Here is a 25,152-nt window from a genome sequence, read left to right as displayed (position 1 = left end):
GTTAAATGCTGATAAACAAAAACGAAGAACATGTCAAACAACACTTCAGTTAACAGCTATACCATTTTAATTTCATCTCCATCTTCAGTGATTTTTAGGCTACACTGATAATGACAAATGAATAAATCGGTGAAATGACTGTATGAGAAAAAAGTTCAATCTTTGTATCATGTTACATTCATTAAAACACATCCAACTGTTAAAATGCACTCAATGTGGATGAAGTGATAACTCTACTGAACACACCAAATGCAGTCAATGAGGGTGTGTTAGAGCAGGAATTTATTAAAATGTCCAAGACAGTGCTACTCTAGAACAAGTGTTTGGAAGCACAGCGTTCAACCAGAGATCTTTCATCTTATCCAAAATGGTTGGTGTAGTTTCAGGTTTTCATTCCAACCAAACCAGAGACACGGTTGCTTCAGATGACTATTAGGCATGTCTCCTATTTGACTGGAATTAAAACCTGCAATCACACTGACTGTTCCGGATAAGATTTCCCCAGTGGCTAATACATCTGATTCAACTGAGGAATTATCAAACACTTGTTGTGCAGGGTCATGGAATCCCAAGACTACTGCAGTAACATGCTCTTGCTCTACTTGCACAACATAAGTAGCTTTGCAGAAGTGGAGAGGAAAATAACAAAGAACAAGGGCTACAGTCTCTTAGGTTTCTGTTTCAGCAGAGTGTGAGATGTAAAATTGTGCTTTATCTGTGTAATTTATATGAACATTCTCATGCTCTTTCCCCATAAAGCTTTGAGATACCATTTTAGCATAGCGTAAGTCATTTTGTCTTTTTTTTTTTAAAAGCTTTGTTTATAACGTCATTGTCTATGTAATTAAATCTTCCCAAAAAGTGCTGCTTACAGTGACACTTCCTGATTTATACAGTGTATTCTTTCTATCTTCAACCCATATTCATTGTGTAGGCCAGTGCTTCTCAAAGTGGGGTTTGGGCTTGCCCAGGGGACCATGATTTTTTAATTTTGTTACAGAAGTGAATTTCACAACTCACAATTACCAAAGTTGTATTTATTACTGAGTTCTATTATTGAGTTCTTGTAGTTATTAGTCTATTTGATTGCTCATTTGAATGAAATTATAATATATAATATAATAATAATAATAATTATTATTATTATTATTATTATTATTATTATTATTATTATTATTATTATTATTATATAATAAATTATAAATAATGTCAACTGCAATCTAATATCAGTGAAAAAGTCAGAAATAAAAAAAAAAAGCTTGAGGTAACTAATAGATAGTCATAATATTATTGTAAACATTTGAATAATGAGCCTAATATTTCAGTGGTTCATAAAATAAATCTGTACTGAGAAGGCCCAGGACATTTTTACAGCTAAACAGGTCCATGGCTAATGTGTATGTGATTGTGTGCCCTGCGATGGATTGGCACCCTGTCCAGGGTGTACCCCGCCTTGTGCCCGATGCTCCCTGGGATAGGCTCCAGGTTCCCCGTGACCCTGAAGGAAGGATAAGCTGTATAGAAGATGGATGGATGGATGGAGGTCCATGGCTGCAAAAAAAAAAAAAAAAAAAAAAAAAAGTCGATCATAAAGGCGACTATAAAAAATGTGGTCTGCTCCCACCTGGTGGTCAAGATCGGTCATAATGACTTGTAAGAAAAGTCGCGCGGAATTTTACAGTACAGTATATTACATTTAGGAGAACACACACTTTATAAAGTTGCTTTGCTGTGTTATATTTGGAAAAGCTTAGTAGTTATTAGCATTTTCATTAACACACACATTTACTTAAAATTAACATATTGTATTGGTGCTATATTTCCTAAACTTTTAGGCCATCCTGAGTTAAGCAGAATACCCTTGAATGAATTGGCATCAGTTAATGCCAAATTGGTAGGAAAGACTAGGTGGGTACCAATACTAAAATTCATATCCCTATCATGATTTATTATGATCACTGTAGTTAAAAAAAATACAAGCAGAGAGATAATATTTTTGACATGTCCATGATAGCAATATTGTGCATATGGAATGCCACAGTATGCAGTATAGCTGATTATAGGCACATGTCTAAGAAAGACCTATACTTTTGATCCTGAAATCCAGAAAATACTGTATATCTCCCTCAACGATTTGCTCTGCAAACTTATCTGTGAAAAATAACAGGGGTCTGTGCCTTTTCAAACTGGGGGGGGTGCAATTCAAAGTTATTTCTCATTGTGCTGTGATAGACAGAGAGTTATTGGAAAGTTACGATACAGACGATAACATCTCAGTGCAAATCTAATCTGCAAATATGAAAATACAGATTCAGTCATATTTTCTATTCATCAAGCATAATAAGCCATATCTACTATGATTTATTCAGTAAATACAGTGCAAAAAGTCAAATATTTCCAAACGCATGACCAATAAAAAAAAACCCAACTATACATCCACTAGTTTGTTTATTCAAGATTAATACATAATATGAATTGATGTTGCAACAAATGACATATCAGTGTAAGATAAGTGTTAAATATTGTAATTGTATCTGAGATCTGATGATAACAAATGGTCAAAGTCTCACAAAAGTACACACAATGAAACTTCTATTATTTCAGAAATCAGAAAGCAATTTTTTAATTTTTTTTTTTTGCAGTAAGGAGCACAGCATTAACACGGTTAAAAACTGTTTAATAAGCATGCTTGGTTATTGTGACAAGCTTTCTGAATCAAATAATAATAATAATAATAATAATAATAATAATAATAATAATAATAATAATAATAATAATAATAATAATAATGAAGAGGAAGAAGAAGAAGAAGAAGAAGAAGAAGAGGAAGAAGAAGAAGAAGAAGAAGAAGAAGAAGAAGAAGAAGAGGATGATGAGGGAAAATGGTGCAAGCATCTTTTATTTTTGGAAATTGTTTTTACTGCTCACTAATTCACTTTCATCCATTATCATTACCACCATCATGTCTGATGGATAAATAAATGCAGCAATAATGCCTGCCAAATAGTAAAATAAAAATAAAGTTTATTTCGTATTTAATTTTTAAGGTTTTAGCAATTCTTCAAAATTAAAACAAAAAACTAATGGCGATGGGTGCATTTACATGCACATCAACATTCCAATATTAATCAAAATTTGGCAATATTCTAATTAGCACTCATGAAAACACCAGTTGCCCGATTCCTATTAAGACAATATTCTGATTCCCCAAATTCTTATTCCCACCCCTGGAATATGCCTATTTTAATCGGAAATTTCTTGCATGTAAACACCTTATTCAGAAAATCCACTGAAAGGAGATATATGCATGCTCAGTCTGCAGAAGTCTGCAGATACTTAGCTGTATGCTAGGTATTTAGAAATGGCAACTCAGGCATACTTACAACAACCCTGTATACAGGAATATTCTGATGCCTGTACGCATATAAACATCGTATTCAGAATATGGCTGCAACTTGAATATAGACCTTAAACGGAATGCATGCAAAAGTAGCTTTGTTGATTAATGCCATACTATTTGCAGAATGTAACAATAATCAGGTCTGAGGAATCAGTAAGGAAGCAGACAATTGATTACACTATATATTAGATGTATACATACATTACACTATATAGACAGCAGTAGGACAATATATTGATATCGCCATATATTATTTAACATCCTGAAACACTTTTCAGAGTATTGTCAGGTTCCTGGCTCATTTCTCACCCCTGGTACTCACAGTAACTGGGGTGGGGTTTTGTTTATTTGTATCAACTGTTTTAATTTTCGTCCTTTTCACTTGTTTCCATTTCCATTTACAGTTTTTAATTGTTATGCTTCAACATGCATGGTGAGATGTATTCAGTAATGGTTTATTAATGTGCCATCTCTGGCACTAACTTCTTATTTATCATTTTATTACTGCCGGTAGTCATTAACTTGCAACCAATATTTCTTGTATGCCCATATTTCTTTCAGGCATAGGTGATTAATTTATATTTTTCTGGCAGATATACCTTCAGTTCAGTTGGTAGAAGTTTAGTTAATGTGGAGATTTCAGCATCAGTTTCAGCTTTTCAAAATGAAAACAAACCAACTTGATGATGAAAGAAGTTTAAACCAGATAAGGCAACTCAGAATTTAATCATCTAAATCATTTCATAAATATCTGATTCTATCTATTGATAAATGTAATGATGTGATAAGAATAATTGAAGAACTTTTTTTTTTGTCTAAGAATGAATTAGAGTACTACAGTTTTTGACTGATACATATGCAGTTCAGGCACTAATTTTTTGATGCCAGTGGAGCTCATTTTTAGTTTCATCATGCTGCTATGTCACATGGTGTAGTGCTGATTGTCACGACTCTTTTATAGCTGGCACATATTGCTGGTTGGCTTTCATCCTAAAATGCCTGACCTAACTGTAATGTACTCACTTCAAAGTGAAAGCTCTATTCATGCATCATTTTATTTCCATTGTTTTACCCATGTGACATACTTTTACAAATGTTCGTTGAACTCTATAGCCTTGGAATTATCCAGAACTTTTGGTACAAACCAATTAGCCTAAAAGTCAGTATTAGTGGGTTCTACCACATCCCACTTTGTACCTCCCTCCCTTCTTCTCTCCTCCTCCTTTCGTACATGTTTATCAGACCAGGATTGCCCTATTTAACTGTACTGCCAGCTCCATCCATCAACAGTCAGCATGAGCACGCACCAATCAAAAACCAACTCAGACACAGACATGTGTAACTCAGTTAGTGTGTTTGACATAGAACCAGAGGAGGACGAGACCGTAATTCACCGCTTGGTCAGTGTGTTTCAGCCTTATATCCAGCCCTGTATAGCTGAACTGGTGGGATCGACGCTTTTCATCTTCACTGGCTGCATGTCCGTCATAGAGAATCCGCAGGACACTGGGAGTCTGCAGCCAGCTCTAGCACATGGCCTAGCACTCAGCATCGTCATAGCACTGTTTGGAGAGATCAGGTATTCACATGGGTGCACTGAGTTGATGTTTTTCCTGTGTGAGGTGTTGCAAGATCAAGAGCTTGTTTAGTAATGAATTTAGAATTGGAATTTACACTATTTACTTTTTTCAGATTTATTTATGGGTTATTTGATCCTGTTTCTAGGCAATTCTAAAACAAAATCTGTGCACTTTTTGTGTGCACTGAGTGCAAAACAAATTTGTTGCATACATTGTTCTTAAAGGCATTTTTCAGTAAAACAGAGTATGCTGTTAACCTGCTATAACTGAAGATTTAAAACGGTGTCAGAAATTCAGCTACATGCATTGACACAAAGCTCTTCCTGCAGTGGAGGCCATTTCAACCCCGCTGTCTCTGTGTCTGTTTACCTGATCGGGGGTCTTAATGTCATCTTACTGATACCATATATTCTGGCGCAACTGTGTGGTGGACTCATTGGTGCAGGTCTGGCTAAAGTAAGTCAGATATTATTCACTGAGCTTGAATGTTGAAAATCTGTTGAAAATCCTGTGTATCTCCATGCACTGGACTTATCTTAGAACAACTCCACTTATCTGTATTTGTTCGTTTCATACACGCGCACTGCTTGACATTATCAGGAATACAGGAAACTGAGTGGAGTTGCAAAGATTTTATAAGAAATAATCACAATGACTCAAACGTACATGTTTGTGTGTATGTATATATTACAGATGTAATATTCTCTTCTGTTCCTTAGAGTATCTCACTACCACATAATTACTACAATGCATCTGGTGGTGCATTTAACACAGTCCAAGAGCGAGCTCAGATTGAGCCTGCTGTTATAGCTGAGATAGTAATGACGCTGTTCCTGACCATGTCAGTGTGTATGGGGGCGGTGAATGGCAAGACACGTACCCTACTAGCTCCATTCTGTATTGGACTGACAGTTGCGGCTGATGTCTTAGCAGGGTGAGTATAGCATAATAACACACACGCACACTGAACTATTATTAATAATAAACCTTCGGATAACATCAAAAACAGATGTTCCTCAGATTTCTTAGCTAAGTCAAATACAGTCCCCTTCTGGACTTTTTTAATCTAGTACCTTCAAGGCTCCTCTACCTGTATAGACAGTTTCACCATAACATGCCTTCAGCTACACCTCTGTATTTCTTGCATACTATTATTTGACTATCTGAGGGTTTATTACCTAACCTAATATTATCCTACATGGTGTATTTAATATACATAAAAGAATGACATTTAGAAGTCAGGGAATTAAAAGCGAGTTGTACATGGAGTCAGGACACAATTCGGACTCACCTTGTCGGATATTTGTTTTAGTGTCAGTTCCTCTTGGCAGCTCTGATATCTCCTCTGACCTACACGTCTGTTGATAGCTCAGGCATAGTTTTCAGTGGTTGGAACATATGACTCAAAGCATAACTATGAAAGAATGAGGGGATGCCATAATGTTTTATACAGCAGAGTAAACCCTTTAGAGAGAGCTGCTAAATTTTTGCCAAAACTTACGTAGTAATTTGCTGCTAATGTACCATAAATTAACCTCAGCTTGCATTCTTTTTAAGTGGATTTCCGTTCTAATTTTGTTTTTATTATAGTTTTACAACAATAGGAGAATTTTGCTCTAGCATGCCACATTCTGCCACATCTTACACAAATCTCTTTCATTAGCCAAAATATCTATACTTATGAGTATTTGGCATGTCAGTTGTGTAGACTCTTAGAAAAAAGGTGTGGAACACTGGAAATATGGAACCCTTAAGGGTTTTTCAGTTGTCACTGTATGCAGAACCTTATAACAGCGACCCTATTTACACGTGGCCATTTCATGCATCTTGTACCCGTATTGTATCCTTAACTACATGCGTTTAAAATTGAGTCTCTGGTCAGCTAGACCCGTGTTTCCATTTCTACCAACTTCCAGTTTTCCTCCTTTTGTATGAATTCAGGTATTGCTCCATCCAAAAAAACATTGTCTTAATTTTTTTTTAAATTAAAAAAATATATAGTTTTTCTAACTTTTTAATGACACCAAGTTCAGCCTTCACAGGCTCACATGTCACCTATTGGTGTTTGTTGCTGTTGTTGTTGTTGTTGTTGTTGTTGTTGTTGTCAAACGTGGCTTGGGGAGATAGAGGCATTTACCCTTGTATGATATAAAATGCATTTAAAATAAATCTAGATCACCTCCTGAACTGTCTTGGGTTAAGTGCATCTAGAGTAATTTAATTTTTATGTGGACAATCACTATCCTGAAGATCAAGATGCATGACATGACCAAGTTTAAGTGGGGTTAAAGTATTTTCCTATCACACTTTAAGGAACTAAGAGCCTTTAACTATACAAAGAACCCCCTGAAGAACCATTACGATGAAGCCTTTTAATAATTAATGGAGTAAAAAAAGACTATTCAGACATTCACAAATGACTAAGTAGCTCCCTCCTGTCCAAAAAGCTGTTGGACCCATTAGACTTACAATGACCTGTTATTTCTCACATCATCAACACACAGACACACAGCAAGTGAGCAGTCAAGGCATAGTTACAGCACCTTCACAGGACATCCCTAAGTGGATGGGACCTTCAAGGGACCTGGACTAGAAAATGTGAGACAAGACTGTTCCATGCAATTATGTCCTATCCATTTAGCTTGCATTGTTATTATTATTATTTTTTAAAATATTTCTAATTTGACATTTCTTGATTAAATAAATTCAGTGTTCAAATCAATTAAATACATTTTATATGAACAGAGCATTTTCACAAAGCAGCTTTACAGAAAAGTTGATGTAGATCAACATTTGCTTTGGTGGTACCTCAGTGTTTAAAACAATGGACATCTGAACAAATCCCAGTGAGTTCAAATCCCAAGCCCCCGAGCAATAGTAAAAAAAAAAACTTTGAGAGGAATCAGACTCAAAAGAAAACCCATTCTCTTCTGAGTGTGATTACATATCAGTACTCTTCTACAACTGCATATATTCAAATCAAACAGTATTAAGTGTATGGAAAGGATGTTCAATATGATCAGATTGTGAAGAAGAGTCCTAGGACAGTCCCAGGACAGTCATTATGATAGCAGCAGCAGTTCTTAGGTACAAATCTACAGTATCCAGGTGCGATTATCCACTGAAGTAAGAGTGAGTGTCTGTTTCTGGGAAGTGCAAAGCAACAGAAGGTGAGTCACAAGTGCAGAAAGTTCTAAGCAGTAGTATGAGGAAAATTCAGGCAGGACCAGAGAGCGAGGAGAGTCACAGCAGTAGAGGTGTGTCAGGATCAGGCACTGACATCACATCAGGAAAGTGTGTAAATAGAGTTTAGGTATCAGGAGAGTAGGTAATATCTAATCTTACACTGGTTTAAAAGAGTGTACTTTCTGAACAGTATATGTGAGTGATTGTGTAAAACCTTTGGGAAAACGAAGTTCATTTGATGTCATCATTTACAAGAGATGGGAATGGAGCTAGTTCACACTCCTGTTCACACTCTGCCTCCAAAACTTTATGTTTACCTATTTTGAAATAAGCATTAAGCATCTACCTACAAACAGCAAAAGCAACTGAAGAAACTGGACACACACACACACACACACACATATATATATATATATATATATATATATATATATATATATATATATATATATATATATATATATATATATATTTTTTTTTTTTTTTTTTTTTTCCGTCTGATAGTGTATGATTGTGGCTTACACTATCATTTTTTTCTTGAAACATACCAGACCTGGTGACAGAATGACATTATAAAATATATAAAAGTACAGCAATCTTATCAGTAGTGGAGGTAATAATGTCATGATTATTTATATGAACATTTTATATACTCCCGTTTTATTGCTGTATGTTTCCTATTGTTTGTCTCCAGTTTAATCCTGTGCTCGGTTTACTGTGTGCCCCGTTGGTGTTTTTCACAATCTCTGCATGTCCGCATGTGTTTCCTTTGAGCTCACTGGTTTCTTCCCACTCCCACAAACATACATGTAGGTGGATTGGCTATGATAAATTTCCCCAAGGTGTAAATGAGTGTGTCCATGATGCCCTGTGAAGGACTGGTCTCCCATCCAGGGTGAATTTTCCACCTCACTCCCAGCATTCCCGTGATAAGCTTAAATCCACCACAGTCCTGACCATGGATAAAGTGCTTACTGAAGATGAATGACTGAATGTTATCTATTTACATTATTTGCCTAAATTTTACTTAAATATGTATACTTCACATATTATTAGCAACCAAGTAGTAGATGTAGCAGTAGACATTTCAACATCTGGAGCTACAGCAGCTGCACTTGCTTCAGCCAGAACAAATGCTTACAGCTGAAAGTATCCAAGTCCTTAAGCACACATTAGGATCAGAGCTTTATACTTTGGTTATATGCAACCATGAGCTTTATAGTTACCTAAAATATTCTTATTTTGTTCCTTCTTATTCTGTTCCTCAGCCTTTAAATTAGCAAAATAAAATATTTTTGCTTTAATGATCAAATTTAGAATAATTGCATTTTACAGTTTTGAAAAGAAAGTACTTTTCTATAGAGCAATGTGAAGAGATATTGCCTCCTGGTATTATTTCAAATGCCCAACAAAGAATATTAGTTGAGCTCAGGCAAATGTGAGGGAGCTCAGCTTTCTTGTGATGTGGGAATGAGCACCGCACTGCCACCTGAAAAAATACTCCCACTCACACAGACTTCATACATTCACTGTGGCAACTGTGTTTTCATCCTGTCAAGCTTGTATCACATCATGTATCACAAAACCCTTCACATTAATTATCATTGGTCATGTGGTTAAACTCTCCCAAGATACACAGTAACCAAATTACCCACAGCGCAATAGCGCCAGCTCACACTGTCTGATTCGTTGGTATGCACCCACATTTCATTTTTATTTCTTCATTGGCCAATACAAACTGAATTTAAATATATTGTTGTACAGTAGCTGCAAATATTACTTACCTCAGTGTCCTACCTGCTCTTCACTAAGTTGGCTAATGAGAACATTAGCTGATACAGAACAGATCTATACAAAAAGTTAATTTATTTGGGGGATTTTTTGCCATTCTGGGATGTACAGCACTCAGAGCTAACTAATATGACTGTTTTCAGCTGTCTAAAATATGTCACCAATAAACAACATGAAATGGTACTGGAGATATGGAAAAGAAATCAGACCCCCTCTAGTAAAAGTGAAAACTTGAAGCTGCATGTAACTATGAAGATAACTGTGACATAACATTTGATGACAGCCTGTACTATGGGCTAATATGATCTAATGTGCTGTACTGAGAGTGAACATTTCTGCAATTTAGAGGAGCAGTCTCTGGAGCATGCATGAACCCAGCACGTGCTTTCGGACCCGCAGCAGTGGCAAATTACTGGACATATCACTGGATCTACTGGGTCGGGCCCATGGCTGGTGCACTACTCACTGCTACTCTTATTAGGTAAATATGCAGCTAGGAATATTAAACAGTGAAGAATATAACTCTAAAGGACACAAATATATATATATATATATATATATATATATATATATATATATATATATATATATATATGTGTGTGTGTGTGTGTGTGTGTATTTATATTGCATGTTGCTTTGTTTTTTCCAGGTTGATGCTGGGTGACAAGAAGATTAGAGTGATACTGAAGTAACTTCACAAAGCTGGAAAAAAGTCGCAGACAAAAAGTCAATGTAAAATATATCAATAGTACTGCCATTTCTGATTGTCATTTCTGAAGGATTAATCATGTTGCTACTGCATAATAGTACAAAATTATAATGTAGTCAATATAATAAAATCTAATACAGTACAATACAGTGAAAAGGTATTTGTATATCTAAATAGGGGGCAGTGGTGGCTTAGCGGTTGAGGCTCTGGGTTGCTGATCGGAGGGTTGGGGGTTCGGGCCCCACTGCCAAACTGCCACTGTTGGGCTCTTGAGCAAGGCCCTTGACCCTTTCTGCTCCAATGGCACTGTATCATGGCTGACCCTGTGCTCCGACTGCTCTCAGCTTTCTGACAGGCTGGGGTATGTGAAGAAAACCATTTCACTGTACTCTACTCTATATGTGACCAATAAAGACATCATTAAATATACAAAATACAGTATTTGTGGAATATATAATGTTTTCATTTATGTTGCGTAAGTTTTTTTAATACTTTAAACATTTTCTTGAAAATAACAAATGAAAAACAAAATTTGTAATTCATGTAATTCATACTTTGTGAATTACACAGAACATGTAAGAGCTTCAGCAGCAACATACGCTACATATCTACTGCAACAGTTTGATTCTGTTGATTGTTGTGCTCAGTTCCATTTTCTATGAAGGCTGGAGACTGGCCTAAGAAGGTTATCGTTTCTTTTTTCTTGTTTACCAAGTTTGAAATAGGTTCAGTGCATTATCTTGCTGAAGAATCACCGACTGCATAATTCTGATGGAACTACGTAACTCTGATTTACTGATTTAATTCCTTTATAAAAACCAGTAAACACTGTCACTAGCAAAGCAAGCCCAGGCAATCACCCTGTTTTATGTAAGAATATCAAATTTGTTCACCATCACAGCGATCCAGATATTTAGACAAAATCAGCAGATTTATTTTTCCTTCTTACTTGTTCAGTTTGTAAGAATCTTTCATTTCAAAGACATGCAACTTGAATGAACTTGTTCTTGAAACTTGTGGTCACTTTTGGCCTATATAACCTTGTACAGTGGCACTTTCTTTAGATCATTCAATGGTCTTGGACCAGTCACAGATACTGGCTAAATTATCAAAGTTGTAAAGATTAAGCTTTATCAAAATTATCAAGTTGAAAAGATTTTTAAGTAGAAACAAAATATTTATTACATTAATAAATAGAGATTTTGTATAAAAAGCCTAAATCTCCAAGTCTTTTATACTTAGAAGGAACATTTTATCCTGTATCAAAATGCATTACCTTTTCAAAATAATGGTGACAAAACATTAGTCAAATTTTAGTTATTGTAGAGAACATCAAAGAGAACATTTATGGCTTTTAACTAACTTCAGATTGAAATTCCACTTTATTGAATTTGACCTAATTTCCCTTTTCATTATAAATGTTTTATATATATATATATATATATATATATATATATATATATATATATATATATATATATATATATATATATATATGAATTGTTTTGTGTGTGTCTTCTACTGTGTATGTAATAAAAGTTTCCATTAACCTACTTTTGTGATTATCTCTTTCTTAATGGTATACTTTAGGAAAATACTCAAAATTCAAAGTACTTTTAAAACATTTTACATTATATATTATAAGCTAGTCTCACTCTCAGGTTATAGTTCATCTATTTTCAAGTTAAACACACACATTGAAATAAAGCCTTTTAATAATAAAAGGTAAGACAATACAACAGTGTTTTTCATATCAGAAAGGGTTCCAAGTAGAACACCTTCAGAAAGTTTGACAAACCTTCCTCTGGTGTCATTTATTATAAAGTATGACTTATGTTTTCAAGTCATTATTCCCTGCAGTATGAATAACCAGTACCAGGGCAGTTTGTAGTATTATACTGCTTAACATTTATCAGAATAAATCACTAAAATGACTTTATGTATATGTTAAATTTACATTTACATGTCACTCCTCCAGTGGAAATTATCATTCTATTTGTAAAAATGAAGTATCATATGAAAGCTGAAACCAAAAACTTAATGCTTTCAAGAAGCGCATTTATTCAAGAAATGCCTTTCAGCTATTTACAACCTGACCAAATGATTAGCCGAGACCCAGACTGCACACAATTTTCCTGCAGTTCCTGAGACCACTCAGGCTTCAGGAACACAGTGTCAGAGGTAAGTTCAGGAGTTACTAAGAAGCAGTTGGACAAAGCAGTACAAATGAAGTGAGAAAGCCAACACCATGGGTATTAGTTTAGGAAATTGTAACTGAACTTTTCATTTGTAGTTACACTGTTCAAACATGTTTGAACAGTCTATTAGACATGATAAAACCATGTCTGGTGGACACTGCTGCAAATATTTGAATTTTCAGCTCTCAACAAACTTATCTTGAATCCACAAATGTCAATAAGGGGTTAGCTGGAAACAAGGGGTGAGTTGTAGAGGCAAGATTTCAGTTTCAAGCACAAGTTCTGACTATTCAAATAATATGAAAATAGTGTCAAAACTCTAGAAATCTTGGTGTCAATACAGCTGTGTACTCATTCTAGTAAGGCAGGTCACAGCACCATCTACCATAGAGCAAAGTGTTGAACATAAACTAAACTTGTCCATTCATTTTTGCTTCACACCTTTTTGCTTTTTTTCTGTTTTCTGATGAAAAATTATGAGCTCACAGTGCAGCTTTGACCAGTTTGCCCAGTCTGTTGAGAGATTGCCATGATGTGCCTGGTCAGTGGTGGTGTTGATGGGTGCCTTCAATTTCATGAGCAAAAGCCAAACTGGACAGTTGAAGACTGGAAAAAGACCAGATGATTTTTTTTCTTCTAATCTTCAAATGTCCAGTTTGGGTGAACCTGTGCCAACGATAGCCTCAGATCTCTGTTCTTGGCTGACAGAAGTGGAACCTGAAGTGGTCTTCTGCTGTTGTAGGCCATCCACCTTAAAGTTTGATGAGTTGTGTGTTCTGAGCTGTTTTTCTGCTCACCACAGTTCTAAAGATTGATTATTTGAGTTACTATATCCTTCCTGGCTGCTCGAATTAATCTGGCCACTGTCCTCTGACCTCTCTTATCAACAAAGCAACAAGGCACGCACAGAACTATTGCTCAATCAGTTTTTGTTTTTAGCACCACTCTGTGTAAACTCTAGAAACTGTTGTGTGTGGAAAATCCCTGGAGATCAGCAGTTTCTGAAATACTCAAACCAGTCCATCTGGCACCAAGAGTCATGCATTATTAAAATCTAGATGTGCCAATCTGCTTTTTCACTGCCAAAACCCATGGAATAAAAAAAAAAAGAAAGTGATTATGACTGGTTAATTCTGTTTATAGAGTAGTCATCTGCCTGGATTAGTCAAACTTTTAACATTTAAATTGATTATAGCAGTTCATTAACATTTGTAACTTTTTGAATACCGTGTCCAGAGCTGAAAGACGGTATTTGCAATGAGATAAAGGGAAATGTGTGGGCATGATCAATTTTGCTAATGATATTAAAGTTCTTTTTATTGAAGGATTAAAAGTGGTTGCTGAATTACCATGGGAAGTGTCTCACACAGAACACAGAGTCAGGTGTGATCAATAAAGCTGACATGCATTTTGCTCATGTTGAGGCTGGGTCCCGCTCCTCATTACCTTATGAATTAAAAGAAGAAGAATTCTGTCAATGAAGTTCCAGCAAAACCCGATTACAAACCAAGGATGAAGAGGAAAGGAGACATTTTGTTCAGAAAGGAGAGAGCCAGTATCAGATTTGGCTTTTGTGTGTGGCTCTGCTTCCTCTGTGGAGTAAGGGCAGTGAAAGGATTGACTGAGCGGACGGCTATCATGCTGTTTCACATTGTGCAGCAGCACAGCAGTGGCCCACATGGGAAAGCTTGGCAGGCGGTGCTCTAAGCCAATTAACCAGCCTGTGGGGAGAACTCCCGCCGGTCTTCCGGGCCAGGGGCATTGCGTTCCCCTGAGGTCCCTGGCCGGTTCCACCACAAAACTACCTCTGCTGTGGGAAGTCCGGCAGATGGGGCTCAGACTGGAACCAAACGCCCAAGGCTGAGTATAACAATAGTGGATGGACATAAACAAAATAAAGCATTAATTTCCTTAGCTGCCTGACAGATGCATACAGATGTGCTTGCAGGATTCATGCCAGGAAATTCAGTAGTTAGATGTAATCAGTAATTAGATGTTGTATATAATATTCCAGTTTCTTGAATGTTTGAATAGGTCTTGCAAAGGACATTGTCTAAAGTTAAATTAAATGCAAATGTATGTTAGAGCAATAAATGCATTTTCCAAATAATTATAGTATAATATCTCTCATATATGATTATGTATTTTACTGTACACATTTTCAGATTTTTTTTTTACATTACTTATACATTATTATTATTATTATTATTTTTATTGTTGTTGTTGTTGATGATGATGATGATGATGATGATGATGATGATGATGATGAAAAGGAACCTCCTTACCCACAAATGGATAACAAATTAAAGACAAATTAAAGGAAAATGGGCCACTACAAGTTTCCACAGCAGCTTCAGTGTGCCTTGACATAGATTTTACATAGCTCAAGTGCAGTGAACAACCTTTTTTCAAATGATTATCTCTCAGTTGGTGTTTTGATGGTGGTGGTGGAGAGCACTGTCTAACAAGTCAGTTCAAAATGTCAAATAGATGTGCAATTGGTTTGTGATTTGGTGACTGTGAAGATCATAGAATATGATCATTTAAATACTCATCAAAATATTCCATGAGACCTCTTCCTCGAAGAGACCACTCCCATCAAGATATAAATGCTATATCATATTATAAAACAAAGATAAGTTTGTGTTGATTTGGAGTAAATGTTCCCATTGGGACAAGTCTATGCAGAAAATGCTCCTACAGCATAACAGAGTCAGTAATTTTTTTCCTTTAATTTGTCACCGGTCTGCATATTTAAACCTTCCAAGGCATAACCCAACTTTAAATACATCTGTGCAATATATAACAAGTAGAGACAGATCTGTACAAGACTAAATATGTAGATCTGGGGGATAAACATAGTAACATCACTTATAGGGAACACCAGTATAATTGGTCTCTGAATACTAACCCATAAAACCACCCACCCAATTCATTTCAGGACAAAACCCAGTGTTCCACAAAGACAAATTAACTAGTTAACTTAGAGCTTTAAAGAGGTAGTTTAACTTTATATAGATAGTATAAGGTACCTTCATTTCTATGCTTTTAAAGGTACAACCAACTTCCTAACTCATTACAGAAAAGATTGGGGCTTGCTCACTAAACTTGCTCACTAAAAAGATTGGGGCTTGCTCACTAAATGCAATGCTATTATAATAAATCATCTTAGTAATTTTATGACTTCAGGTAAAAAATATTTTTTAATTGATGGAAACAAAATATGGTACAATAGGGTTCATTTTCTTTGGTTTATACTGAAAATATTGAGCACAAAGGATTAACTTTGTCAAATTGGATAATCTCTACTGCAAAGAGCAATCAGAATGAAATTTAAAAAAAAAAAAAAAAGACTGGATAATCTGCTCTCCTTCTCTGAATTCTCTTCTACATTCATGGGCCCCAGAGCCTCCTGGCTGACAGCCGTGATGACAATGATCATTATGTCAGTCAGAGACTTGTGGCGGTGGTGCTATTGTGAGATCTGCATTCACTCCGAAGTCATTTACACTTTCATTGGCAGCTATTTAGTCACCATAAAGGCCTCAGACAGCAATTTGCGAATCCTGCTCAACCAAGTAGAAGTGTGGAGCAGAAAGAAAAGAAACTGAATAAAGTCAATTAATTGTTCCCTTTCTGGGAGGGGCCCACTGACAGGATCCATAGTCTTGGATCCAGAGTTGTTCACATCTGTTTAGCCAGCTTCCCAAAACCATGACTTCAGACCACCAAGCCCCAGAGAATAGGTCAATTCAGAAGTGTCTGAGCTTTCTCTATCTTAGACACATTTGTATATCATTTTCTGCTAGGTCTAGTCCATTCACAGAAGATCCCGATTACAAAGCACCGTGGTCATAAAGAGATGTGGGCCACAACAGAAAAGGCAGCGTTAGCACTGAAGACGGTACTGTCTGAGTCCTGCTTGTCGCAACAAGACTCATTATGCAGTGGAACATTCACAAAAAAGATATACAAAGGAAGACAAAAGACACACTTGGACTTTTCACATAAAGTGAAGCAGATCTGTCAGCAGTTTGCAAAAAGGTTTATAATATAATATATTATGTTATATGAAGCAGATCTGTTAGCAGTTTTAAAAAGGTTTATAATATAATATAATATAATATAATACAATATAATATAATAAATGTACATGGAATGCACATTGATATAAATACAATTAAAAATATATCAGTTATATAAAAGCATTAATGTAGCATCTGTGTAGTGTTCTTTTGTTGTTGTTGTTGTTGTTGTTGTTGATTTGTTTTTCATTTTGAAAGATTTTCCATATCCTGAGACATAAATTAATGTACTGGAAGGCAAAAATTATTTACACTGATTACATCTGATATTATTTTAACAGTCCACAATATGTTACAAAAAAGTTTTAGATTCAACTCAACTATCTTAATCAATCGGGGTCATAAATACCAAAGATGTTCTGTTTAATTATATAAAGAATTGCTTTTTTCAGATGTCATTATCTAAGTGTGAACAATATTAACAATTACTTTATTACAAATAAGTACAACAATAATCATATGACCATATGTGTCTACTTTAAAATGTATGAATATTCAAGAATCTCTAATCTTAGTCCATGTTCAAGATAACATCTTTATAACATATTTATACCCTGTATACAACCATAATGATTGAATAGATATTTTCAGTAGTGTCATTGTAACAACATAAAGCCTACATATTCTTGCCAAACTCCAAAGCCAGTTAACATTTTTTATATTAACACAAAATGTTAAATATCGTCTCAGACACATATAGGTACGCGCGCACAGACATCAACCCCCACACCATGTCCTTTGAAATGATGTACCACAACTGGCATTGATGGTATTCTGTTTAACCTTTGAATAGCTCTTTGAAAAGGTTAGTGAATGGGGTACAAAAAAGAACGCCTGAGTAACAAAGCTCTTGCTTTAGCAAAATAATAATAATAATAATAATAATAATAATAATAATAATAATAATACGCTCTTGCTTTAGAGAAATCAAAAAGAGCAAAAGCAAAGATATATCATGTTATGCCTTTGGTCTGCTTCAAGTGTCAATTTCTCCTCAAATGGCCTTGAACAGTTACTAAATTATTATTATAGAAAATCTTAAGAATCTTCTCCTCAGTCTATGGAAATATCACATGGCATCAGATGCACCCTCTTGGCTGAATGATAGAGATTCTGGAAGTCTGTAAATCGAGGAGCACAGCCAAGCCAAGCCTCCCCAAAGAGTTCAGCTCCGGTGAAGAGAAACTGACCAGCTCCTGCTTTAACACCGCACTGCAGAAGTGTGTGTATGTGCCCATGCCAGGAGCCTGAGAGGTCTGGCTCTCTCTCAAACACTCCGCTCCGTTGCCGATACACCCTGCCTTTCTGCACCTCTATCACGGAGGTCTGCCGCTCAGAATCATGGGACACATTCCGTATGGATCCATGGACCACTAGTAGAGTAGAAAATGTTACATGGATTTATAAAGAACTAGACTTAAACAAACAACATACAGAACTAGACTTAAACAAACAACCAGTCATCTGTCGATATAGAAATTACACTGTATAACAGATTATATTATATAATACTGTATAACAGTATTATAAGTATTAATAGTTTTGTGCATTCCTTTGCTTATTCCTTTTTTTTTTTTTTAAAGAAATCTTGCTGATGATGAATCCTTTCCACACTCTTTCTTTTCTAGAAGTGCCTTCTAACCCTGCACACGGTGAGGCAAACCAAAGCTTTTTCACTCCATATCAGCAGTTACACATTCATTAGGCAACTCATTTTCTATCATCAAAAAGTGTCTGATGGCAATTTGTGAGATTACAGTTCAAGGGTCAGGCTATACAAGGCGTGAGTTCAAAGGAGCCGCTGCTTTTGCTCTGTTGCAGGCCTTAAAGCCATGTGCCTCCTATTGTGTGTTGCAGAGCCCTCACATCTGCCAGGGCCCACTTGCTGGGAACAAATCAGGGCCTCGCCCTGTGTGTAGCCATTCATGGAATAAATTAACCTTCACATCCAAGACACAGACTGACTACTCTGATATATGAGACCAATTCAAATGTGGTTATTGATATATTCCTATTCTTAGTGATTTGCCAAAATACACATCAATTACTAAACATAGAGGGGGCAAAAAAGACAGCATACTCTCACAAACAAACATATAATATACATATAATAAACATAATTGGAATAAACAACAACAACAGAGTGATTATGTATCATGTTTGACAGTACCCCATTTATCATAAAGGAATCTCAGCTTGCTATTCGCATATGGTCCTATTATCGTTTTATATTAGAAAAATCACAGTGAATCACTGACCAAAATGGATATCCATACTATAAAAGCCAGGCTAGGTTAGCTGAAATAAAAACACTCACCAAAGTCACTGTTGCAGATGGCTTTCAGTATTTCCAAGTCATTGCAGGGCCGACAAGCAGCTGTGAATGCAGACAGAGAGGTCGCTTATTTGAGATAAAGTGACGAAGACAGCATCAGATAACATCATCAAGTAATACAAAACATACTTTGTCAAGAGCAACAGTGTGTGCGAGGAGAGGAAACTAATTAAATTTTCAGTTCATTATATTAGAGAATACATGGCATCTGCTAGAGAGGCATCCAAGGAGCCTTTAGGAATGTAAGGCATGTGGTATATAATCTCAAAAGTCAACCCTTTCCAGTGTGTGTGTGTGTGTGTGTGTGTGTGTGTGTGTGTGTGTGTGTTTGTGTGTGTGTAGAAAGCAATCTGACTTTTGTCTGATCCTCTTATTGTATAGACTGCTGAGCAGTCCGTCAGCAAGTACGTATGTGGCTGAAATGTGAATTCTTCTTTGTCAGTGTTGGGAGATTTGTAGTCAAGCAAACACCAGCATCTGTCTTAGCTTTTGACATGAATAAAACACTCATATAGACACACAATGACTTGACATCTGTGGAATTTAAGAAGCATTTGCCATCTTTTCATCATTTCAAGTTGAGACCACTGCCTTGATTTATTTATTTATTTATTTATTTATTTATTTTTGGACTGCAGAAGGTGTCTGGAATCACTAATAGAAAAAACATCATCTGCTATGGACAGCATGTGCGTTTCATCTACATTTAAGAGGAAGGAACATCCTTAAAATGTTTCTTATTAAAGGTTATGCAGTGTTTGAAACACATAAAAAGTATTTACAACGCAATTATTTGAGTTTAATAAAATTCTCCCGATACGGGTGATACACATAATGAAAACAAGCTTCCGTTCTTGTTCGCATCAAACCTCAGAAGGGAGAAAAAAATGTAAACTCAAGGACTTTGGTTCTGAAATGGTTGCTGGTTTGAGTATTTCAGAAACTACTGATCTCCTGGGATTTACTCACTCAAATATCCAGTAAATGGCAGTTCTGTGGGCTTAAACGGATAATTTATGGGAGATGTCAGCGAAGATGACCAAACTGGACAGTCGAATATTAGAAAAAGACCAGGTGACATTTTTCCTAATCTTTAACTGTTCATTTTCTGTGCGCCTCTGGCCAATAATCTGGCTGGCAGGAATGCAACCTGATGTGGTCTCCTGCTGTTGTAGCCCATCCACCTCAAGGTTAAATGTGATGTTGTACCGTTCTGAGATGCTTTTGTGCTTACCACGGTTGTAAAAGGTGCTCATTTGAGATATAAGCACCCTTGAGTCAGCTCAACCAAGTCTGGCCATTCTACTCTGACCTCTCTTATCATTAAGGCATTTTTTGCTTAAAGAACTACCTCTCACTAGACTTTATTTTTCCACATCATTCTAGGTGTAAACTCTAGAGGCTGTTGTGCGTGAAAATCCCAGAGATTGGTGGTTTCGTAAATACTCAAACCAGCCCATCTGGAATAAAGTGGACAAAGTCACCAAGATCACATTTTCTCCCATTCTGATGTTTGATGTGAACTGAAGCTCTTGACTTGCATGGTTTTATTCTTTGCGCTGCTGCCACGTGATTAGATTATTTCATGAATGATCAAATGTACAGGTGATCCCATTAAAGTGGACGGTGAATGCGTGTGTGTGTGTGTACTGAACTCATGAGTGAAATATTAAACAGCATGAATTATTAATTACTCGTTAATGCATAGGAATAAATAAATGGTTTCATAACTGGACAGAGTTTCTTTACCTTGCATTGTGCTTGTTTGAACCTCTGTAACGTTGCTATTTTCGCGCAGCAGCTCATACCGGAACCCGACGACACTCGGACCCGCGCGACTCTGCGGGCTGGCCTGAAGGAAGATGGCGGTACTCTGTGCTTTGTGCGCGCGGAAGCAGCGTACCTGCTCCGGAGATTCCCCGTCCTGCAGCAACAGGTCCAGGCTCGCCGCTCGCTCCACGTACATCGCGGCACCGCGAGAACCCCGCAGCGCTTTAACGCACACGGCGGCATGGCGCGCGCTCCACACGTTCGCCTGCAGCACGATCCGCAGAGCGTGGCGCGGGGAAAACCACGTGACCGAACCTGCGGAACAGCGAAGCCGCACCTGCTGTACTGACCCCGAGAGAGGCGAGCCCACCAGACCACTGGGTACAAACAAACAAACAAACAAACAAACAAACAAACAAACAAGCAAAGAAACAACGCTTAACAATTAGCAGTGTTTTTCATCACAGGCTATATGAATCTGGCCTGACACTTTTACACATATAGAATGATCGATTAAACGTAAACAAATAAACAAACAGATAGATAGATAGATAGATAGATAGATAGATAGATAGACAATAAATAAACAAACAAATAAATAAGTTTTTTTAATGCCTAGTCTTGCACTAAATTACACAGGGTGTTATTTTTTTTTTAGCTGTGCGGCGCAAGAAATTTTCTGATAATTGATCATTCGTCCTAATAATCTAGCACTTTACATGCAAATTTAAAAAATAACAAATTACCAGTGTGTCTCAAGAAACCATGTTTAAATTAGTCACGTTATACTATAGTGCTATTCTTACCTTCCTCTCCAGCTGCATAAATCTGCTGTACAGGACGTAAGAAAACACAATATGTGCAAGTACTGGAGTAACCAGCTTCCCCTCGGTATCATATCAATCCAAATGAATGTCGGAGAAGCGGCAATTATGCTGAAACATTGTCCTGTACAGCATCAGTATGCTGCAGATCTCCAGGATATGGTGCACTGGTTAGTGAGGTGAAGAACTCTGTCCATACTGCAAACAGGGGCGGCTTTTGAGCTTTTCTCCCCCAAGAGAGGGTGATGAGGTCGACTCCACCCTCAGGCACTGGCATTTATTAAGTTAACACACTGCTGCTCTGTGCAGATGCTTTGGGGTTTAGCTGTAACCCTTCTGCATCGGCTCATTAGAGAGAGAGAGACAGACAGACAGACAGACAGGCTGACTGGGTTCGTTCAAATGTATTGTTATAATTATACAAAAAAAATATCTATAGGCCACCTGATGTTGATTTACAAGACAAAACCCAATAAGGCCTATGTGTGGGGTTTTTTTTTAACACACACACACACAGAGAGAGAGAGAGAGAGATGCATGTGTGTGTATGTGTGTCATTCTGTATTTGTGTGTGTGTGTGTGTGTAATATATATATTATATACATATATATATATATATATATATATATATATATATATATATATACACACACACACACACACACACACACACACACACACACATAGACACACATTCAGAGAGAGAGAGAGAGAGAGAGAGAGAGAGAGAGAGAGAGAGAGAGAGAGAGAGAGAATATCCCTGTTGGTGTCGTCACTACTGCTTTACAAGGTAGAGTTTATTATTTATGATTAATTCAGGCTCATTTAGCACTTCAGCTCTCGGATATCTGAGTTAAAATAAAACATCTTAAGGAGTTAACATGTGAGCCGACCTTAAAGGCTGAGCCACAGACACGATTTAAACATAGGCTCAGCTATACATGTCATGTGTCATGTCATCTCATGTGTCACATGAGTAGGCTATAGTTAAACGATGGGAACGGGAGAAGGGAAACTTAATCTGAAGCTCTGTTTTAGAATGCACTGTTAATTCACCAGGACATGTGACTCACGAGCTTGTTTGGTTGTATAGGCAATATTTTATATAGGCTATAATACTCCTTTTACGTTCATTATTCATTTATTAGCTCCGAAATGAACCTATTCACTTACTGTGTACTGAAATGAGTGGAAAAAGTAGGCTATGTTTTGCGATAACTCCTTCAGTCTCTAGCCTATTTGTGTCCAAATTGAGTTAATGAATACTTCGGGTGTTAATTAAAGAGTTAATTCAGCAGTGGGGGGGGGGGGGGGGGGGGGGGGGGGTTTGTGTGCGCGCGCAATCTTTTGAAGTGAGATCATGGCGACATCTTGTGGATTTGTGCGGTTTTGAAAACTCATCTGGGAATAGGAATTAAATCGGGATCAAGGTCAGAACTAGATTCTGACCGATCTGTGACCAACATTTCCGAATGACGTAAATCAGAGGATATTCCCAGGGCTTTCCCCGGTATAAATTCAGTCGAATTTGTAACGACTTCTTAAGAAAAATCCCTTAAACACTCACCCGTGCGGGGAAAATCAATAAACCGCAAAGAGGTGGCTATCTGAAATCGCTTTCGACCTACATACTCATAAATAACGGTACCAAACTGTACTGATTATTCATGGTGCCTGTTTTGTGCCTTTTGTGGGTATCTTTTAACTGGGAAGGTGTTTTGCACATTAGATTATCATTAGATTATAGATTAGAATAACGGTCCTTAAAATCCGATTCTGAAACTTAAATTATTATTTTTAATTTACACTAGGCCTACATTCACGTTTTCAAGTAAAAGATACGCGCTAAAGGCACACAGGTAATACTATCAAGTATAGCCTACAGTGACAAGGAAAAGTACAGTCTTATACTTGTATTTCTGAGTGTAATCCCTGAGAGCTCGGCATCACGTTTCGTTAAACATATTGCTGTGTATTAATCAGTTTCAAGCTTTCTATAGGCTGAATTTCTTTTTTCTTTTTAAATAATAAATAAAAACAGGCGTTTTCGCTTTCCATCCTTTTTGCCCTTATAACGGAAATAGGCTATGAGAATATTTTAAACTTTCTTATGCCATAGCTATGCCATGTTATACAGCTTAATACATTTATTTTATAGTCCACTTTAGGAGAATTTGTTGACACAGACAGTAGGACAACTCATTTTCCTAAAGGCTACAAATTATCTCACTGAATTATTGACTGCCTAAGCAGCATTAGGCCTGTGATTATTGTTATAATAATAATACTAACAAAACTGGTCATTTCTGTGTTGTTGTTTGGAGTTTCTTCAGCTTCAGGCTATGTATGCGCATATAAATCAGCTCACATAAATAGTCTCAGAGATCATTCAAGCTGCATTAGGCCTGTGTATAGCTACCACTTGTAGTAAACCTTGGGGTACAAAACGGATTTTTGGTTTGTTTTATTTTTTCTTCTTTTTTTTTTTTTGGCCTGTGAGAACTAATTGTTCAGTGTGAGCGTTCAGCTAATACCCACGGGAAGTTCTGCTTTTATTGAAAATACGATTATTTTAGATTTGTTATACACACGAAGTGTTTTGAAAGCCCTATATGAGGTAGGCAATGCTATACCTTTTTTTATTAATAACCGTGAAACCGATAATCCGATTTTTTTTTAACCGGAACTCTCGGGACCGCATCAATCAACCCGACACTTAATCAAGACGTGCGATGAAAAGGGAGAAGCACACAGCGGGAGCTGGACTTCCAGAAACATTACACGGTTTCTCTAACAGCAGATGCAAACTCCCACTGAGACGCAGTAAAAAGTTTTCATTTCTCCGGTGATGCATGCTCTTTAAGCATTTTTTAACTTCCCTGTAAACTCAGGGAAATTCGCGCAAATTCGTAATTATATTGTCGTTATTGTATATTATTAAGGAATACCTAAAGTTGCCGAGGTATTATCTGGAAGGATATTCAATTGTAACAATCAAGAAATGTGTTTAGGGAGGGACGCAACTAGTTTATTTATTTACTTCAGTGACTGTTCGGGCAGAAAACCTCCCCGAAATTATTACTGATTAACAATGCAGTGACTAACACTGACTAATAACTTATCTCAGTAGTTGAAAATTGATTTATTTATTTTTAAATAATCCTGTGTATGTTTTTTTGTATCTAATATATTATTATATTTCGTTCTTAAGTGGCTTGTTTCACAAGAATTTAATAGGAAATTCTTTTGAAATGTATGTCAAGGTTAATATATA

At 36.6% G+C, this 25,152-nt stretch overlaps 2 protein-coding genes across 2 annotated transcripts; one reads left to right on the top strand and one right to left on the bottom strand.

Moving 5' to 3' along the window:
• The first annotated feature begins 4,320 nt into the window (after positions 1-4,320).
• On the top strand, positions 4,321-12,066 carry LOC108275528 (aquaporin-8). Its single transcript, XM_017486405.3, has 5 exons — positions 4,321-4,979; positions 5,310-5,436; positions 5,700-5,914; positions 10,304-10,438; positions 10,607-12,066. The coding sequence occupies exons 1-5, from the start codon at positions 4,696-4,698 to the stop codon at positions 10,647-10,649; spliced, it is 804 nt and encodes a 267-aa protein (XP_017341894.1). The 5' UTR covers positions 4,321-4,695; the 3' UTR covers positions 10,650-12,066.
• Positions 12,067-16,947: 4,881 nt separating this feature from the next.
• On the bottom strand, positions 16,948-22,204 carry LOC108275780 (meteorin-like protein). The gene is made up of 4 exons (XM_017486757.3): positions 21,861-22,204; positions 21,034-21,431; positions 19,267-19,326; positions 16,948-18,322 (listed from the first exon to the last, which is right to left on the bottom strand). Exons 1-4 carry the CDS (start codon positions 21,950-21,952, stop codon positions 18,003-18,005), a joined length of 870 nt encoding a protein of 289 aa, XP_017342246.1. The 5' UTR covers positions 21,953-22,204; the 3' UTR covers positions 16,948-18,002.
• Positions 22,205-25,152: the final 2,948 nt, after the last annotated feature.

This window comes from Ictalurus punctatus, chromosome 2 (genome assembly GCF_001660625.3).
Source record: "Ictalurus punctatus breed USDA103 chromosome 2, Coco_2.0, whole genome shotgun sequence".
NCBI lineage: Eukaryota > Metazoa > Chordata > Actinopteri > Siluriformes > Ictaluridae > Ictalurus > Ictalurus punctatus.
The sequence above is the reverse complement of the archived record's forward strand: the minus strand, read 5'-3'. Positions and strand labels throughout refer to the sequence as shown.

Coding starts and splice junctions, on each gene's coding strand:
- LOC108275528 (XM_017486405.3), top strand. CDS start 4,696: ATGAGCACGCACCAATCAAAAACCAACTCAGACACAGACATGTGTAAC. Junction 4,980..5,309: donor GCACTGTTTGGAGAGATCAG/GTATTCACATGG, acceptor CTCTTCCTGCAG/TGGAGGCCATTTCAACCCCG. Junction 10,439..10,606: donor CTCACTGCTACTCTTATTAG/GTAAATATGCAG, acceptor TGTTTTTTCCAG/GTTGATGCTGGGTGACAAGA.
- LOC108275780 (XM_017486757.3), bottom strand. CDS start 21,952: ATGATACCGAGGGGAAGCTGGTTACTCCAGTACTTGCACATATTGTGT. Junction 21,432..21,860: donor TTATGCAGCTGGAGAGGAAG/GTAAGAATAGCA, acceptor GTTTGTACCCAG/TGGTCTGGTGGGCTCGCCTC. Junction 18,323..19,266: donor CATCTGCAACAGTGACTTTG/GTGAGTGTTTTT, acceptor CTACTCTACTAG/TGGTCCATGGATCCATACGG.